The 18,788-nt window shown below is 40.8% G+C and overlaps 3 protein-coding genes across 3 annotated transcripts; 2 read left to right on the plus strand and 1 right to left on the minus strand.

Annotated features, from left to right (window-relative positions):
• The first annotated feature begins 1,694 nt into the window (after positions 1 to 1,694).
• LOC116205499 (pentatricopeptide repeat-containing protein At5g18475) lies at positions 1,695 to 3,790 on the plus strand. Its single transcript, XM_031538124.1, has one exon. The coding sequence runs from the start codon at positions 2,063 to 2,065 to the stop codon at positions 3,647 to 3,649; it is 1,587 nt and encodes a 528-aa protein (XP_031393984.1). The 5' UTR covers positions 1,695 to 2,062; the 3' UTR covers positions 3,650 to 3,790.
• A 438-nt stretch (positions 3,791 to 4,228) lies between these two features.
• LOC116204037 lies at positions 4,229 to 13,100 on the plus strand. Its single transcript, XM_031536074.1, has 22 exons — positions 4,229 to 4,470; positions 5,030 to 5,632; positions 5,727 to 5,974; positions 6,085 to 6,156; positions 6,259 to 6,393; positions 6,767 to 6,885; positions 6,970 to 7,293; positions 7,865 to 7,952; positions 8,027 to 8,132; positions 8,610 to 8,723; positions 9,072 to 9,235; positions 9,379 to 9,499; positions 9,735 to 9,959; positions 10,057 to 10,247; positions 10,421 to 10,588; positions 10,680 to 10,785; positions 11,071 to 11,208; positions 11,382 to 11,543; positions 11,629 to 11,829; positions 12,138 to 12,332; positions 12,429 to 12,500; positions 12,629 to 13,100. Exons 1-22 carry the CDS (start codon positions 4,423 to 4,425, stop codon positions 12,779 to 12,781), a joined length of 3,753 nt encoding a protein of 1,250 aa, XP_031391934.1. The 5' UTR covers positions 4,229 to 4,422; the 3' UTR covers positions 12,782 to 13,100.
• Positions 13,101 to 13,191: 91 nt separating this feature from the next.
• LOC116204038 lies at positions 13,192 to 16,860 on the minus strand. The gene is made up of 6 exons (XM_031536075.1): positions 16,349 to 16,860; positions 15,095 to 15,185; positions 14,750 to 14,910; positions 13,985 to 14,012; positions 13,726 to 13,834; positions 13,192 to 13,513 (listed from the first exon to the last, which is right to left on the minus strand). Exons 1-6 carry the CDS (start codon positions 16,613 to 16,615, stop codon positions 13,432 to 13,434), a joined length of 738 nt encoding a protein of 245 aa, XP_031391935.1. The 5' UTR covers positions 16,616 to 16,860; the 3' UTR covers positions 13,192 to 13,431.
• Between the last annotated feature and the right edge of the window lie 1,928 nt (positions 16,861 to 18,788).

Genomic DNA, 18,788 nt, shown 5'->3' on the forward strand with positions numbered 1-18,788 from the left:
ATTGTGTAATGATTGTATTGTTGAATTGTTAAAAAAGTAATGAATATGTGAGAGAATTTAGTATTAAAAATTAAATTGAGTATAATAGAATTATATGTGAGTTTATATATGGGACTCACCTTTTTAAATTAAAGATTTGATTTTTATTATATAATAAGTAGAATTAAAATTAGAGTTAAAATCTTAAAATCAGATTGTAAAATTGAACGAGAATATTTTCAAAATTATAAATTTACATTTATATATGAGGGAAAAAACGTAGAAATTTAATCAAGACATCCTCACCATAAATCGATTCCGAACTGGCCTCTTGCTTTTGACTGAAACCGCGAACTTCATTGATTCATTCCCGAAACCAAACGATACAATGAACAAGAATATTTTGTTATCCTTAGTTGAAAGTACGCATAAGAGTGAAAAAAAAAAACGAACAATGGATTTCAAAACCTACTTGCCGGAAGATAAGACCCCACAGTAATAATGGTTGAGTAGGGATAATGGTTGGCTAAAGAAATTACTAAGAGTAAGTCTAGTGCACGGATCTCAGTCCGGAGAGAGACGCGTCTCTCTACCGAGAGGCCCAGTCAACTGCTGTTGCGTAGCGACAGCGAGCCCCACACGACAATAACTTTGTCATTTTCAACTTACTTTCTTTTTTAAGACTATGGGACCTATAACCAAAAGTTAAAGCAGTGAATCCCATAGTCATTTGGTTTTTTTTTCGCTGATAAGGGAGGCACATAAACCTAATACAAGAAAATGAAATAAAATGAAATAAAGGGGCAAAGTCTCACTGGTGATGATCGAAACCATGATCTCTTGATTTCAGACGACGCCTTGTGCCACTGTACCAAGACCCCTTCCTTCAGATGTTTGATTTTTCTTTTTTTATTTAAATATGTATGTGGGCCCAACAAAGAGATTAAACAATAACGATGATGGTTGGAATGGTAAATCTCTCTTTTTGTTAAATGTGTATCTAAATGATGTGGCGATTGTTAAATCTCTCTTTTTTTTTATAATAAGGGAGGCACATATGCCAAATACAAGAAAATAAAATAAAGTTAAATAAAGGTGCAAAGTCTCACTGGTGATGATCGAACCCATGATCTCTTTGTTTTGAACGACGTCTTGTGTCACTGCACCAAGATCCCTTCCTTTAGGCGTTTGGTTTTTCTTTTTTATTTAAATATGTATGTGGGCCCCAACAAAGAGATTAAAAAATAACGATGATGGTTGGGATGGTAAATATCTCTTTTTGTTAAATGTTAAATGTGTATCTAAATGATGTAGAGATTATATGGCAGTAATGGATATAGTATGATTTATCCTTTTTTTTCTTTTTCCTTCCTCCTTATTTAACTGATTTCAATTTACAATTTTTTGTCGTCATGGGTAAATTTTTTTTTTCCCTTTTGTAATATAAATATATAGGAGAATCATCCCCATATACTATGAAATGGAGGGATAAACAAAGCCACAAATAAGTCCGACTACTAAAAATTGAACTTCATACTCCATTATAGGTTAGAGCTTGTGCTACTGCATACTACCTTGCTGGAGACCTCACCGCAGGTTGCTTCATTTTTCTTTTTATCGGCAGAAAAGCCCATCATTGCATGGCCCAGCCCACAGGAAATTCTCTCAACCTTTAAATATTCTCAAGGCCCAGCCCATCTTTTCGCCGGCTGTCTTCCTCCTCCTCGTCTCTCTCTCTCCTGCAACATTTCCTCTCGTTGGCCGCCGCCGATCCCAAGACTTCATTGCTTCCGCCGCCGATTACACTCTCTCCCTTCACTCCCGGCGGTCTCCTATCCTCAAACGAGCGGCCCTGCTCTGCCCACAGCTCAGTTGAAGTGAGTGAGGTGACAAATTCTTATTTTAGGATTTGGTAATCCGTACATTTCTCTGCCTTAGTCAGTGACTTGACTGATCTGCAATCAGTTTGCCTGAGAGAGAAATTATCAATTTTGATTTTAATTTAGTGTACGAGGGGCAATTTCTTATCAAAGATGCGGATGAACTTAGTATAGGAACGCCATTGATCTGCTCTTTGAAGCTCATGAACTGCAAGAGAGTATGTTTATCATGCGGAAATCGATTTTTCTCGTCCTCGACGGTGATCTCATCTCCCCTTCCATGGATTTCCCCTCTTCAAGTTCCCACTGCCGCCTATCAGAACCTGGATCCCCCGATCGGAGACTCGAGCGCAGTCTTGAAAACTCGGAGGAAATCCAAGTTCATATCTCACGACTCCGCCATAGACCTGATCAAACGCGAGAAGGACCCGCAGCGTGCATTGGAGCTATTCAATTGGGCGTCGGAGCAAAAGGGTTTTGATCACAACAATGCCACTTATGCGACTATAATCCACAAACTCGCCCGCTGTAAGAAGTTTGGGGCTGTGGATGCGCTTCTTCGTCAGATGGCATATGAGACTTGCAAGTTCCATGAGGGTATCTTCGTGAATCTCATGAAGCATTTCTCCAAGTCCCGGATGCACCGGAGGGTCCTCGATATGTTCTGCTTGATCCAGGCTATCACTCGTGAGAAGCCCTCTCTTAATGCCATGAGCACTTGCCTGAATCTGCTGGTTGAGTCGGGCCAAATTGACCTTGCTAGAGAGCTCCTCTTGCACTTGAAGACAGTTCTCCGCTTGAATCCTAATACATGTATCTTTAACATATTGGTCAAGTATCACTGCAAGAGTGGGGACCCTGAGTTGGGTCTCGAAGTTGCCGAGGAGATGAAGAAGTCCAAGCGCTCTTACCCTAATTTGATTACCTACTCAACTTTGATGGATGGTTTATGCAGAAGCGGGAGGCTTGAGGAAGCTGTTGAACTGTTTGAGGAGATGGTGTCGAAGGACCAGATATTGCCCGATGCCCTAACGTACAACGTGCTTATTAACGGTTTCTGCCTCAAAGGGAAGGTTGATCGAGCAAGGAAGATACTGGAGTTCATGAAGTCTAATGGGTGCATCCCCAATGTGTATAACTACTCGACGTTAATGATTGGGCTATGTGAGGGAGGGAGGTTGCAAGAAGCAAAGGATGTGTTAGAAGAGATGAAAGGCTTGGGGATGAAGCCCGATGCAGTCATCTACACCACTCTTATTAATTCGTTATGCAAAGAAAGGAGAGTGGACGAGGCGATCGAGTTGCTCGCTGAGATGAAAGAATTGGGATGCCAACCTGACATTGTCACTTTCAACGTGTTGCTCAGGGGAATGTGTGGCGAAGGAAGATTTGAGGAAGCTCTTAGGATGCTTGACAGCCTTCTGTCTGGGGAAGGCGCGAGCCCCAACAAGGGTACCTATAGGATCGTACTGAATGCTCTGTGCCGAGAACGGGAGCTCGAGAAGGCGATAGAGCTGTTAGGTCTGATGCTTCATAAGGGCATCATTCCCCATTATGAGACCTCGAATGAATTGGTTGCTCTGCTGTGTGAGGATGGCATGGGCGGGGACGCCATCACAGTCTTACCTGGGCTGGTGGAGATGGGATTTGTGCCAAAACCCGAATCGTGGGCTGCTCTAGTCAGAGTGATCTGCAGAGAGAGGAAGCTGTTGGAGATGTTCGAATTCATGGAAGATCTAATCGGAATGGAAGACACATGGGATGCTCCCTTCGTTCTACCCAATACATGAAGTGAGTACTTTGAGTTCTCGCAATTTTGGCAGAGGAGCGCAACCATAATGTACATTATTAATCATGTAACGATAAATGTTTGTAGCATCGCTCGGTTAATAAAATGTCGTTTCTACTTCAGCTGTTCCATTTTGACCAAATGTACTGCTGCAGTGAGATCATACGAGATATATTTGCTCTTTGTGTTCATTAAACTATCGAGATTTACGGGTTCAAGAACCGCACTACTCGATGCGGCATGATTTCATATCGAAGCGGGGTCGGACGCGCCACGTGAGTGCGACTAATGAGTCATTATGGATGGATTAGGGGGCGGGAACTCAAGTTTTCCCCCTGCGGCGGGGACCCCACCCTCGCAACGTTCAACTCTGGAGGCAACGTCAAGGCATTTCAAATAATTATTAAATATTTCGAATTTTGACCCCACAAAGAAAAATAGAAATCCCTTTGAATTAAAGGAACAGGAACAGTCCATGCCACGTCATCCGACCGTTGCTCTCCACTACCCCCCAATCCCTTTACTGCTGCCCTTTAATACCGGATTGCGGTTAAATAGCCCGATCTCTAAGACAGAACGCCGCCGTTTCTACCTCGGGAGAACCCAAAACGACGGCGTGGGAGCGATCAGAAGCTGGTATTTCATTTTCGTCAGTTGCAGCGAGCGAGCTGAAGGTTCAGAGCTTTTTTAGCTTTAGTAGCTGAAGAAGAAAGAAGAACTACTGCGTGAGCTGATCGGGGTTTGTTCGAGCATTTGTACGACTCCGTGAACAGAATGTTCACCGAAGGTCTCGACAACAACGCCCTGAAATGGGTCTCGGAGGTCAGCTGAATGTTTCGAATGCTTCTGCTTATTGAGCTCGTCTGCCTCGTTTTGACAGCCGGGGTTTCTGTTCTTGTGTTCATCTATGCATTGCGGGTTTTCGCTTTATTCATGTTGCGCTTTGCAATTCTTCTGGAGCTGGGCAAGTTCTAAAAATCAGTTCTTGAATTACTTGGGCTTGAAAAAAGAAAATGTTTTTTTCTGGCCGGAGGGATTTTAGATCAGAAGCTTTGATGGCATTTTTTTTTTCTTTTGGATAAATAAAGCTTTGATAGCAATGTGTGATCAGTTTTTATTATTTTCAATGGTTAATGATGTTTTCTTGCAGTTACTTTCATAAATGTCGGGAAAAATCGGCTCACTTAATAAAAGAAACATCATCTGACGTTTACGTGGAAAACATAGGAAAGTGACATTGTTTTTTCTGGGCTTACGACTTACGACATGGGCAATGCCTCATTTGGTTGTTGTCGGTTCTGCGTTGCGAAATTTTGTTTCCTGGCCAGCTATGTGGATTTGGAACTGATTGTTGAAACATGTTCTTTTGTTCTTCCATCAGAAGGACAGACCTCTCCCAAGTTCAAATCTGAGGCCAAGAATCGATCCCCTTCTCGGCACACGAAATGGTGGCCGTGGATTCGGACTGCCAGCCACATCGAAATTCCGCAGCGGACATCTGCCTGCAAGCACAATCCCGTTGACCCGGCTTATATCTGGTGATGCTGATGGTAGCATCTCAGCATCGGATAGTGATATGGTCACCGATTCGGAGGAAGAAGTATCTGGGTTTCATCACTCGCTAGATTCATCTCCCCATGATGAAAGAGTGTCCAGTGGTACCACTCGTAGATATGAGGATGCTAGAGCACGGCCTCAGTACACGAGTGATTATGGATGGTCAGACGTTAGTTCATCCATGGAAACTATTTCAGGCATACGGGGGAAGGCATCGGATAGGTTTTTCAGGGGAAATGGGAGGTATCCTTTGGGAGTTAAGGGCTGCACAGAGGATGAATCATCTGATTCAGCTGCAAGCTCGGAATTCTCCACAACACAGACAGGGAGCAGGAAGGGCGTTATACCAGCTAGCAGAGGGTCTGCTCCTGAAAACTATGCATCAAGTGCGACTTCGCAGTTGAAAGCCCAAGGTGTTAGCGAAAAGGTTGGTGATCGATTTCTGAGAGTTCTTGAAGTTATTTGAGTGGATAGCTAATCCAGAATGAAACATGTTTGTGCTGAAATGATTTATTATCCAGGATAATACTAGAAACCTGCAGAAGGGTAATTTCTCCGATGATGACATCCGTAGTGCTCCTCCATTTGATGGCTCTACTGGGGAAATTAAACAAGCAGTTGAGGAAGTGCCAGTAATGAAGGAACAAAGTGGACTGGGAGTAGCGGAACCCCATGGTTCCATGCCCGCTGATGCAACGGGAACCTTAAAACTGACAAGCTTGAATAATGAGGGTGACAATATAAACAAGAACACTGAGAAGCAACCCAGGTTTGTGCTATATAATTGTTCTATTCCGTAAAATCATACTTTGCGAGCAAGTCCAATGGCTTTTTAGAACACTAACAACAAGGCCTCTTTGTATCTCGTATCTTGAGCAGAAACTCAATGGGTGTGGAAACTGCTTTTGCTGCTGGTTCACATCCACCTCGCCTACCTGCATTTCATGCAAGGTAGCATGTTCCTTACACAGTAAATTAAGTAATTTTCTGTTTTATCAAGTGGTTCTATAATGTCTATTTTGTTTGCTTATTAATATCTGTGAACTGAATCAGTGCATTGGGGCCGTGGCATGCTGTAATCGCATATGATGCTTGTGTACGACTTTGTCTTAATGCCTGGGCTAGGGGCTGCATGGAGGCCCCAATGTTCTTGGAAAATGAATGTCTTCTGTTGCGAGATGCATTTGGGTGAGTTCTTCTTTTTCTCCATTAGCTTGCCGAGCAAAAAAGTGTTCTTTTTTCTCTCTTTGGCTATACTTTGACTGAGCATTACTATTTTTGTTCTCATTTTCACCAGACATAACATTTCTTGAGCACCTAAGCATAAAATTATCAATTAGCGTTTATCAGTTATATGGGTTAAATTGTTCATTTGTCGGGGATGATGGTGAAGTAAGCAGATGTCTAATGGTTATGTGAGTCAAAACCATATAAATATGAGAGTTTGCAATAAATTTTCTTTAGGGACAGTTTGCTCTTAATGAGCAATTCATCATATATTGTTTTTCCCTCTGACCAAGTATTTACGTTCTTTAATTTAATTATGGTTCTCATATGATAGATTGCAGCAAGTACTCCTGCAATCTGAGGAGGAACTGCTTGTGAAGCAATCATCCGATATTGTCAATGAGGGAGCTGCTCCAAAACCTAAGAGAATAATTGGCAAGATGAAAGTTCAAGGTATTAATTAATCTTCCTAAATGAATTCCCTTACTGTCTCCTTCTTCATGGATTATATTTTTAAGCCATTGATAATACTTGCAGTTCGTAAAGTCAAGACTGTCCTAGACACTCCAACAGGGTGTAGCATCCTATCTCTTAGAGCGCCTTCATCTCTAACACCAGCCTCCCTAAAGATGGACTCCATTAGACATCAGTTCTCCAATCTGCAGTCTACAGTTTCTTGTCAATGGAGAGCTCTTAGAAAGATCCAAACTGTGCAGCGCATTCCGGCAAATGGTTCTTTCTCACGTCAAAGCTTGTCATATGTTCATGCCAGCACTCGATACTTAAAACAGATCTCTGGCCTTCTCAAGACCGGGGTAACAAGTCTGCGCAACAGTTCATCATCATATGAAGGTGTCCAAGGTATGCAAAGTTGTGATTTTAGTCCTAAAACAGGACAAGCTGGTCAGGTCAATCTCAGTACCCGTCTAACTAGGAATTCAAATATGCTAATGAACCCATTCAACCAACTTTTTCTTTCTTTAATCTGCCAGTTGTCTTTGGACTGGTTCCCTTATCCTAAAGTTTTTAAATGATTTCAGTGCTGCTATTATCCTATTTCATTCAATCCCGTTCCACTTGTGAACCCATAGTTCAACATGTTCAATGCCCAGCTAGATTCTGAAATTGTTATTGGAAGCATGCATGCCCATGTAGATGCTTAGGATTCATGTTTAATGGTTGCTTGTAACTCACTTTTTGCAAGGGAGAACGTTTTGTCAGTATTTTGAAGTCTGGAAAATTATAGATAATTTCAGTAACAACAAACATACAATAGGAAAGTATGCTGTCGTGATGAAAATTTTAGTTTAACATTATTATTATTCAAGAAAATGAAAATTTATTATTGTTAGAGAAACAAAAATGAAAATTTAGTGTTACTGGTGAGATAATGGCAACTTGTTTACCGTTTCCCACTTGTAAATATTGCCAGAAACCTACACTTGTTTGCTAAGACTGAAAAGCTCAAGTGAAGAGGATGCTGTCCCTATGCAACCAGGATCAGGCGAAACCCATGTCTTGTATGTTCTACTCCCATTCTACTCCGGCAGAACTCTTTAAATTATATCAAATATTTGTATTGACAACTCTACAGCTTTCCAGATACTGCAGGAGACGATCTAATTGTGGAAGTCCAGGACTCCAAGGGGAAGCAATATGGTCGTGTGCTTGCTCAGGTGGCAACTATCGCCGAGGAACCGGTAATATGTCTGGTTCCCCCTGATGGCTTGTCTACTAATCTATGAAGCTGAAGCACCTTCTTTTATTTTGATAAACATAGCACCTTCTCACTTCTGTTGTCAAAATTCCCTAGCTGCCCTATCAGTTGAAAGAGATGGTTCTTGATTTGCAATCTTCAACATTTCCTTTTATCCTCAATTTCATCTCAAGCTTTGATCTTGTTTAGATCTGTCCTCTTTTGTTTCATAAAATAGTCAGTGAAAACCATTTTTTGAGGACTATAGCATCAGTAGACTTGTTATAAGTAATTCTTTGATAATTGCTGAAGGTCAAGTAATATGATCAATTTCAGAAATGGAGTTAGGAAAATCTGCATGACTCTGTGCCTGGCAAGGGTGCGATGCCATTTAACAAGCATGGGACATTATATAAGGAATCACTTACTGGAACTAAAGAAATTTTTATCGAGGATGTTAAAACATTGAGATTGGATGCAGGCTGATAAAGTGCGCTGGTGGTCTATTTATCGGGAGCCAGAGCACGAGCTTGTGGGGAAACTGCAACTCTATATAAATTACTCAACAAGTTCTGAAGACAATGGCCATCTCAAGGTGAGGTTATCCTTTTAATTGTCAATCAGTTCATTCAAATTTTTCAAGTTTGTCATGGTTGGTGATTCTGAAGTACCAGCATAACAATTTCTTATTGATAATGATTTTCTTATGTCTAATTCCAACCTGTTGGCCATAGCATGCGACAATCACATAGAATAAGAATTACAATCGCACATCTTCAATGAACATGGGCAGATCAATTAGATAGGATTATTTCTATAGATCCATATTTCCTCTTTTTTTCCTTTCAGGATCTACTCTATAGTTCCTAGAAGATGGATTCTATGGTTATAGCTTGACTTCTGAAACAATCTTCTGACGTTATTCTGCTTCATCTATTGCTAGTATGGCACTGTTGCAGAAACTGTTGCATATGACCTGGCTCTGGAGGTTGCCATTAAAGTACAAAAGTTTCAACAAAGGAATCTGTTGCTGCATGGTCCTTGGAAATGGCTTTTATCTGAATTTGCTTCATATTATGGAGTTTCTGAGATATACACCAAGCTAAGGTAATAAAAAGATAATTATTTTGCATTTCTCACTTGGCTTGCCATGTTACATGAACATAGTTGCAGATAAACACAAAATTATATGCTTGGATCCCACCCCCCAAGATTTATTTTGGGCTTGATAGTTTTATCGTTCTTTTTAGGTACCTTTCCTATATCATGGATGTAGCCACACCCACAGCTGACTGTCTCACTCTGGTGCATGACTTGCTGATGCCTGTTCTTATGAAGGGTCACAGCAGAGGCACGTTGAGCCATCAAGAGGTAGGAAAAAAAGATTCTGCTGTTACTGTAAATTTAAAATCAATTTGTCAAGAATATTTCCTGACTTCCAGTGTCCGATATTGGAGAGAGATTATTGATGGAGGAAATAATTACTTACTAGATTTTTCTTTTTTTCCCAATGGAAATTTTTTCAAGGTTGAGAGCAATTAAGAAGAAACAACGGGAGCCTTTATCTTCTCACATTCTATGTATTATTTGTTGATTGCTTAAACAGAATCGAATTCTGGGAGAAACCAAGGATCAGATTGAACAGATTCTTGCTCTGGTTTTCGAGAATTACAAGTCACTGGATGAATCATCATACTCGGGTCTCATGGACATTTTCAAGCCTGCAACTGGGGTTGCTGCACCTGCTCTGGAGCCTGCAGTCAAACTCTACACTCTTCTTCATGATATACTATCTCCTGAGGCTCAGACGAACTTATGTCACTACTTGCAGGTCTACCAAATTGACAAGTTTCTGTTGATTCCATTCCGTCTTCTGCTTCGATGAAAAATTCCTTTCTTTTTCTTACCCTTTTTTCTTTCTCCTGCAGACTGCTGCCAAGAAGAGATCTAGGAGACACCTGACTGAGACAGATGAATATGTTGCCAACAGTATTGAAGGCATTCTGCTGGATCCTGTCACTATGTCGACAGCTTATCAGAAGATGACTTCCCTGTGCATGAACATAAAGAATGAAATCTTTACTGACATTGAGATTCACAACAAGCACATACTTCCCAGGTATTGTGGCATGCTGCAAGTGAGGTTCATTGAATCTTGTTTAATCCTTTAGTGACCTCAATCTGGTTTTGGTCTGATATTTGGTGGTAATATGCAATTTTAGTCATTACACCTCACAAATGGCAGAACATGGAATAAAAGCAACTTCCTAATAGCAGCTTCTTTTCTTTCAGTTTTGTAGACCTCCCGAATCTGTCTTCATCTATATATTCCACAGAGCTATGCAACAGATTGCGGGCATTCCTCACTGCATGTCCACCAACTGGTCCTTCTACACCAGTAGCGGAGCTTGTCATTGCAACTGCTGATTTTCAGAGGGATCTTGCCAGCTGGAAAATAAGGTTATTTTCCCTCTCCAGCCCCATTCACCATTTATTTTTGCTTGTGAAACCTTTTTGTTCAGATCTGCTAACTATTTGTGTGGTTTCATAGTCCCATGAAAGGCGGAGTTGATGCCAAAGAATTATTCCATTTGTATATTTTGGTTTGGATTCAAGACAAGCGCCTCTCCCTTCTGGAGACGTGTAAATTGGACAAGGTACAGAATTCTACTTCATGCATTAATATTCATCAAAATGAGATTCGTTATGAAGAGCAATTTAGTTTTGGTATTGATTGGGTTCGATGTAGCAAAGCACTCAGAAAATCAACATTTACTTAACATAGTCTGCCCTTCCATTTCAAAGGGTTATGCAAGATTAGATGAAAAGGTTGAAGCTCTCGTTTCTGTTGTCTATTATGTTGTCCTTCACAAACTGATCACATGAAGAACATTGTAATAGTCACTTCATCTAATTTTCAAAAATTTTCACTCTGGTTACAGATAAAATGGTCTGGGATTAGGACTCAACATTCAACAACCCCATTTGTGGATGAAATGTACGACCGACTGAGGGAGATGTTAACTGACTATGAGGTCATCATTTGCCGGTGGCCGGAGTATATGTTCGTGCTTGAAAATGTACGGTTGTGATGATTACTATGCATTCATTCTTTACTCGCCTTCCAATCTCTTTTCTTGCACGAAAAAATAATCAAACTATATTCCTTCTTTTGATTCTTAAGAGGTTGTTCTTTAGGAGTTTTTACTATAGGCCATGGAGATTCTAAACTCTTCCTGTTATTTCTGTAAAGGCAATTGCGGATGTTGAGAAGGCAGTTGTTGAAGCTCTGGACAAGCAATACTCTGATGTCCTTGCTCCATTGAAGGAAAACCTAACACCCAAGAAATTCGGACTCAAATATGTCCAGAAACTTACCAAAAGATCAGTTTCCTCTTATACAGTGCCTGAAGAGGTGATTCTTAAACTTCTCTCCCTTAAGGCTCATTGTATTATTATCAATTTTGCCCAATGGCTTACAAACTCGTGTTTCGTGTCAGCTGGGCATTTTGTTGAACTCGATGAAGAGGATGCTAGATATCTTGAGGCCACGGATAGAAACAAAGTTCAAGTCATGGGGTTCTTGCATGCCTAATTGTGGAAACACAGCTCCTGGAGATCGTCTGAGCGAAGTGGCAGTCATGCTGAGGACGAAGTTCAGAAACTATCTGCAGGCTGTTGTGGAAAAACTGGCGGAAAATGTAAGTCCAATTAGTTTCTTCGAGATTCTCTCATGGAATTTTACTTTGTAATTAATGTTAACAAGGAAGAAAGCTTTTATTAGCGCATTTATGAAATCAAAAGATTATGCGAAAAGAGCAAGATTGAGAAGTTTCTTCTTGCATCATTTTGCGAGGAATACTGGGACTTATTGTACGATGAAATATGCCTGCAATGAAATATAGCCTTAATTCTGGTCCAAATATGGCAAATGAGTCTTATTGTCTATCGAGTTTTGACCTCTTTCGGTAGAAGGATCCTCTCATGACTCCATAACCTTGTGATCCAGACCAAGCTACAGGCGACTACAAAACTGAAGAAGGTACTCCAAGACTCGAAAGGGACAGTGGTAGAATCCGATGTCAGGGGAAGAATGCAGCCACTCAGAGAGCAGCTCGCAGCTGCTATTAATCATCTGCACACTATCTGCGAGACTCACGTTTTTGTCGCACTTTGTCGAGGTTACTGGGACCGAATGGGACAGGTAAGTTGCATCCCCTATAATTAAGTTATTGCTAGATAGCAAAATTAACCCTTCCGTATTATTATGTCAATAAAATTGGTATTTTTCGTTGTACAGGATGTGTTGAGTTTCCTGGAGAGCAGGAAAGAGAACAAATCGTGGTACAAAGGTTCACGAGTCGCTGCTTCTGTAAGTAAACATCGCTTTGAGGTTTTTCTCAGCAGTGTTTCCTTTTGATGTATATTAGCAAAGCGGCTGATGCCAAAAGCTTGTAATTAAGATCCTCATTGTATTTGACCTTTGCTATGAAACTGCAGGTGTTGGACGATACATTTGCCTCGCAAATGCAGCAGCTGCTCGGGAATGCACTTCAAGCAAAGGATCTGGAGCCACCACGATCTATCATGGAAGTTAGATCCATCCTCTGCAAGGATGCACCAGCTCACAAGGACGGGACCTTCTATTACTAGGTTCCTGAATTCATAAGCCTACCAAATAGACGGCTCAAACCGGCGGAGCAGTTTGTGTACATATTTCATCGAATGTTGAAGTCCTTAACAGCTGCTAAGGATCATGTAGGCAAGGGATTTTGATCCTTAAAACTTCTGTACATATATATGTTACCACTGGTTTATGTTTCAACAGATTTTGCTGCCGTGTCGGGCTTTGATTCTTTCATAATTTCAAATTAGCTTGTTCTTCTTTCATCGTTTTCTGTCTGTGCCGTGATCGGTGAGATCCGTACTTTGCACTATGCTGAGCCACACAAAATTCAAAATGTTGCCATTCTTTTTCTGGTGAATCTTATTGGTTACTGATCAATTACTAAATCGGCAGAAGCATTTATGATTTATGGCAGAAGTCGGTACTAACAGGTTCGTGTTTCAACAAATCTAATGTGAATTAATATTTCAATCGCGGAGAGGTTGAAGGAAACCCAATATTTACATGCTTGAACACCATCCCCAAAGCATTACAACGAATTAAGAACTAAGAATGGCACTGGTATTGAAAACATCGTGCAGAGAGACCCCGAGTTGCATTAGCAGCAACACAGAGCTGAGACGAGAAGTCCAACCACAGCTTTTCTTACACCACAACACGACCTAGAACATGGAATTCATAGGAGCTTCGAGATAACATGACAAGAAGTCCAAAAGGCTTTCGAGGCTGCGTTGAAAAGGACAGGGTTCTGATATATCCTGGTCGAATAAGAAACAGAACAACCTTATTAGGAAAATCTTATTCCCAAGAGGAAAACAGAAAATTTTCTGGTTGGAAGCATCGACGATGGAAATTGACATAATGAAAAAATACAGACCCGCTGAAAATCCAAATTAAAAATTCAAATCAGTCTGGTCAGAGTAATAGGGAAATGCCAGGCATGTGAGGAAGGAGTTCAAAGACATCGTACCCAATTGCAGTTGCTCCCCAGGACGCAACGTTGTAAATGACTTTGCTTCCGTCCCAAGCCTTTCGAAGTTTTCCCTTCTTCTTCTTCGCAGAGAATGTCTTGCTAAGAGCTAAAGAAGATAATAAAAATTTGTCAGATACTCTGTAAGGACACAGAAGGAATTGAGGACCAGTTAGATTTTAACTTCCTAATGTTCTGATCATCTGGTCTAACTAAATAGAAACGGAAATAGCATAAGAATGCAGCAACAAACTCTAACCTTCCTGGAGCTGATTAGGAGTTAAGTCCTGAAAATCAAAGAGCAATGCATCACAAAATTAGCATAGAAAGGAGGGGGTGGAGACAGCGAGAGAGATGCAGAAGAGTTGTGTTTACAGCATCAACAGAACATCTATTTAGATTTGCATGCATATTTTCTGAGAACCCACAAATTAATCCAAAACAAACACAACGATGAGCCAGTAGGTGACAAAGGAGAAATTAAAGTAGATCAGTGATGAGTGAAGACATCTTAATACTAGCGAGTAAAGGCTACGCAGTTCAGTTGTTCCATGGCACATCATTGAACATAATAGACCTCCGCGGAAACTTCTCACAGCCTACTTCCCAAATGACTTGTAATAGAAACTTGCGACGTCATCTTTCCTTTCCATACATACAACTTTTTAAAGGCAAGGATCAAATGTAGATACCACTTCTTCCCCTCATCTCTTGGCCAATACTACTACTTCCCCTACCTTAGTCTTTTTCCAGAACAATCACCTATGCAATCTTTAATCTTTCTAAAGGACTGTTTTTCTCAATTTCTTGGTAAACTAAAAACCACCATACAGAATCATATTCACAACACATACACCAGGGGAAAAGTGCTCAGGCTGGCTGCCCGGTGTAAAAGAAGCAACACAATCACCAGGCAAATTGCTTCATCAAGCCTTTCAAAGATTAGGACATGGAGGACATGCTAATATGGTGGCGAACAAGAAAGGCTTAAATAAAATGAGTTGCAAAGGAAGAAACCACATGCCTTCGTTTCTTTGAGGGACGACAAGTATGCTGCCATGAAGCACGCAATACCCTCCACTATATCTTCTTGTCTCACGAGTACATAATCCTCTTTATCCGCATCCAGTTTTTCGCTGTCCCATAAATCACTATCATTTACCAGATCCCAGGAACTGCCTTCTTCTGCCACCAAAGGAGGTTCGACCACTAAGAATGAAGTCTTATTTTACCATTCAAATGCATAACTTTTCAGCTTGTTAAGATATTTATACAGCTCAAAAATCTTAAAAGACCAAGAAAATCACACAAAAAGGTAATATACTCTTCACCATATATCAAACAATTATGGATAAGCTTCAACACATACCAGTACTATTTTGAGGAACTGGCACCTGAGCGCTCTCTATCTTTTCAAGAAAGTCCGGGCATTCAACTCTAGACTTCAGAAGATCGCAAAACTGCATTTAAAATCAAGAAAAGCACCTGTTACTTCAAGTCTCACATCAAAAAGATCCACTCACTAAGGCCAATTGTAGGAGTAACTCTCAACCTTGTGCATAAATTAACGTTTCATAATTCATGAAACCTAGGATTTAGATTGTAAGAACATTTGCACTTAATCAAATTACGTGAACTGCTCGCTGTATTTGTCCTTAAGTATTAGCAAAAAACACTACCCAGCATGTGTCGATTTCACATCAGAATCATTGATGCACCTAAACACTTTGCTATAAACAGATCTTTCCGGGTGCCTCCTCGTACAACTCTTACTTTAGCATAGCTCTCGAAAGGACATCCGGGAGGGCTTTGCAAGTTTGGATCTGAAAACCTTCTTCCCAAAACACTTCATATATCCACTCCAGCAATGCTGAAATTTGTTAAAACACCTCATCCTAGTTAAGGACTTAAGTATAACTTGCAAGACTGGATACGTTACAGATTACTAGGCATCTAACAGGCAACTGCAGATTTATTCTAATGCCAGCGAAAAATGTATTCCTGAAGCCTGAGCTGAAAACAGATCCTGAAATCTCAAAATCTACCACGCAGCTTGCGATCTAAGAGATGCCGTTCATCACCGGCTTCAGGAATCAATGAAACGAGCTCGTATGTCTCTTCCACCACACGTAACTAGAGCAAAAGAACTAGCATTTTTCGGATCATGATTCAGGATAGTTCTAAAGAGATATCAGCCTCATGGCCTGTAAAAGCTACTCCCACTCAACATTAGACTGCGGAATTAAGGCCCATAACAGATTTGGCCATCAAATAACAAATCGGTCAAATCCATCACACGCCACGAAGAACTCTCGCTAGCACGGAGCTTAGTTAGAAACTGCAAATTCATCTTATTTACGGCTGAGATTTGAACCTCAAACAGGGCATCACCAGCTCAAGCTAGTCAAATCCTCGAACAAAACAAGTCAACGGAAGTCCTTAAGAGCTTGTGGTCGCAAAATCCAATCTCCACTCCATCATTTCAGCAAAGTCACACTTTAACCTGGAACGGTCGGCACATAGTTCTATCTAAACCGAGCAATTCTTCACGCCAACCCCTACATCCCGATATATATGTATATATATATATATATATAAACGTCGAAAACGAAAGCAAACGCACCTCATCGGCTTCAGTGTCGTCTTGCAGAGCTCCTGAGCTCTGGCGGCTGAGGCTCGCGTCGCTGCCGGCTCCATCATCTTCTTCTTCTTCTCTTTCATCGTCATCGTCATCCAAATCCTGGTCGTTGCTGAGTGATTCAAGCGCTCTCTGGCACTGCTCGAGCACGGCCTGCAGCGTCTTCCTCTTGACGCGGACAGGCTCCTTCGACTCCATCCGATCGTCGGCCGCCGCCGCCGGGGGAACAGGGCCGGGAACCTCCGCCTCCATGACGAGCAGAGCGAGCTGGATCGCATAAAAGGGTCTATCGCGAGCTGCTTGGAGGAAGGTTTCGGTCGGGCGGACCGGAGAATTGTCGGAAGGAAGGAGGACGACGACGACGACGAAGAAGAGGAGGAAGGGGGAGGAAGAGAGGTTATCGACGACAGGTGCTTCCTTTTTGTTGCTTCCTTCCGTTGTCCCTTTCCGCAGGCTGAAATGGAAGATGGTCCAACCCACCCTCGGCCGCAACAATAATTAATTAAATTATTTCATTTCTTTAAAAGGGAAAAGAAATCATTTACTTAATTTAGACTTTTACCCCCTGGACTTGTTGACTTTGAAATTTGCATCCCTCAATCATCAAGTATGAAAGTATTCACATGCACCATTCAATGTTCCCGACTGTAAATTAAATTTTAAGGTGCGATCTCCGACTATTCCCCATTGCTGTTGCGTAGGATTGGACTCTTGTTGATCCAGTTCAAGCAGCCAACTGTAATTTTTTTTTATCTTCTATTGTATTTTTGTAATTTGATAGGATAAGTATGATATAGTTTGGAGTGCATGTGGGAAACTGGAACTTGAAAGCGTATTTGGACAAGGAACTTTTCTCGGCATGAAATGAGGCCGAAATTTAACGATTTAATTATGCAAAAACTGGGCGTGGAGAACCATAAAATATCACCACTTAGAGGTTCTAGCCCCATGCCAAATGTGCCCGAAGAAGGAAAGAAGAGCAAAAGAAGCATGTCCAAAAAGTAAACCATCCTCTCGAACTGCTACGAAAAATCCATCAGATTTCAAAATAGCACGATCTAATTAGAGTTTGAATGTCCTCCAGAAAAAAAAAATTAAAAATTTGAAGTCCCTAAGAAAGACCGAAAAACATCATGATGAGTCAGTCGGCGCAAGCATTCTCTACATTATTCAATCAAAAATTTTGTCTTTAGGGAGTTTAACGGAATGGGTCTAGCAATTTGGGAGTGAAAATGTATAAATCTAAAGTTAAGGGGCGACTATGTTAGGAAATCTTTTAGGGGCCCACAGAAAAGCATTTTCCTTTTTCTTTCCTCTGTTTTACTTTTTTCTTGATGATTGTGGATTCTTCAGGCATGTTGATGGATTTCTATAAACGAGTTTTTACCGTATCCGAACATTCATGAGTAATAAAAGGATTTTATCTGTTAAGTCAGGGGAAGGACTTAGGAATTTTTCCTGAAAATTCTGTAAAGTTTGGACAAGGTCTGGTATTTGCATCAAAATCCATTCCAAATCCGTAGCTTGAAATTACTAAAATACCATTATTTAATTATTAATTTTACGATGTATCATTCAAGGTTCATGCATCAAGTCATCACCATCATCGTTACTTCTTCTATCCTCTTGCCTCTCCCTCTATTTTCTCCGCCTCCTTTGTAGTCTTTGCACTCACGAGTCACCCTCACTGTTATCATTCTATTCCGGCCTCTCATCGCCTATCAGACACCGATCTTCTTGAGGTATCACCTTATCAAATTGTTACCCTTTTATTCATGTTCCTTTATAATAAATATGAGAGCACTAATGGAAAAGACGGGTTCTTAGTGGAAACCTGTTAATTTAATGAGAAGGGTCTGAGATTTTTTTTCTACAAATTCTTAACGGGTTTAGAAAGGATTTAGTGACAGATCCTTTCTAAATGGTTTGGATTTGGGAAGGGTCCAGCCGTTTCAAAATCTTGCCCACCAACATCCAGCATAGCTTTAATAAAAGCATCAGGTGGACCCCATACTTTTTCATATGTGCACTTATGCCCATGTCTTTTTTTGTTATTAGTTTTTCAGCCCCATTAGTTAGACTCTTCAATCAGACTGGGCCTTCCCTCAAGGCCCTCCAAGCAATTTGCTGTCTCAATAGAGGCTCCACATCCGTACCAAAAAGATCCGAGGCTCATCCAAGATCCATGTAACAACTTACAGGAGGCGTAATTTGATTCCATACCACAAATTCCGTCTGAAAGGAAATCATATTTATCATTACCTCTTCCGAGATTCAATAGACTCGATTTGCTCGATCGAAGTCGGCATGATCATGATTCCATTTCAATTTATCTCTTCATATATCACATCTCCTAATATTATTTATTTGGTGGTCAAGAGAATAATAAATTTGTGTACTTTATGTCACGTGCCAACCACAAGCA

Source organism: Punica granatum, chromosome 4 (assembly GCF_007655135.1).
Source record: "Punica granatum isolate Tunisia-2019 chromosome 4, ASM765513v2, whole genome shotgun sequence".
Lineage (NCBI taxonomy): Eukaryota > Viridiplantae > Streptophyta > Magnoliopsida > Myrtales > Lythraceae > Punica > Punica granatum.

Excerpts from the sequence above, each read along its gene's own strand:
- LOC116205499 (XM_031538124.1), top strand. The coding sequence starts at position 2,063 with ATGAACTGCAAGAGAGTATGTTTATCATGCGGAAATCGATTTTTCTCG.
- LOC116204037 (XM_031536074.1), top strand. The coding sequence starts at position 4,423 with ATGTTCACCGAAGGTCTCGACAACAACGCCCTGAAATGGGTCTCGGAG. Across the intron at positions 8,133-8,609 it reads CAACTATCGCCGAGGAACCG|GCTGATAAAGTGCGCTGGTG; the intron begins GTAATATGTCTG and ends GATTGGATGCAG. Across the intron at positions 12,333-12,428 it reads ACTGGGACCGAATGGGACAG|GATGTGTTGAGTTTCCTGGA; the intron begins GTAAGTTGCATC and ends TTCGTTGTACAG.
- LOC116204038 (XM_031536075.1), bottom strand. The coding sequence starts at position 16,615 with ATGGAGGCGGAGGTTCCCGGCCCTGTTCCCCCGGCGGCGGCGGCCGAC. Across the intron at positions 14,911-15,094 it reads AGTTCCTCAAAATAGTACTG|AAGAAGGCAGTTCCTGGGAT; the intron begins GTATGTGTTGAA and ends CTTTGGTGGCAG. Across the intron at positions 13,835-13,984 it reads TCCTAATCAGCTCCAGGAAG|CTCTTAGCAAGACATTCTCT; the intron begins GTTAGAGTTTGT and ends TATCTTCTTTAG.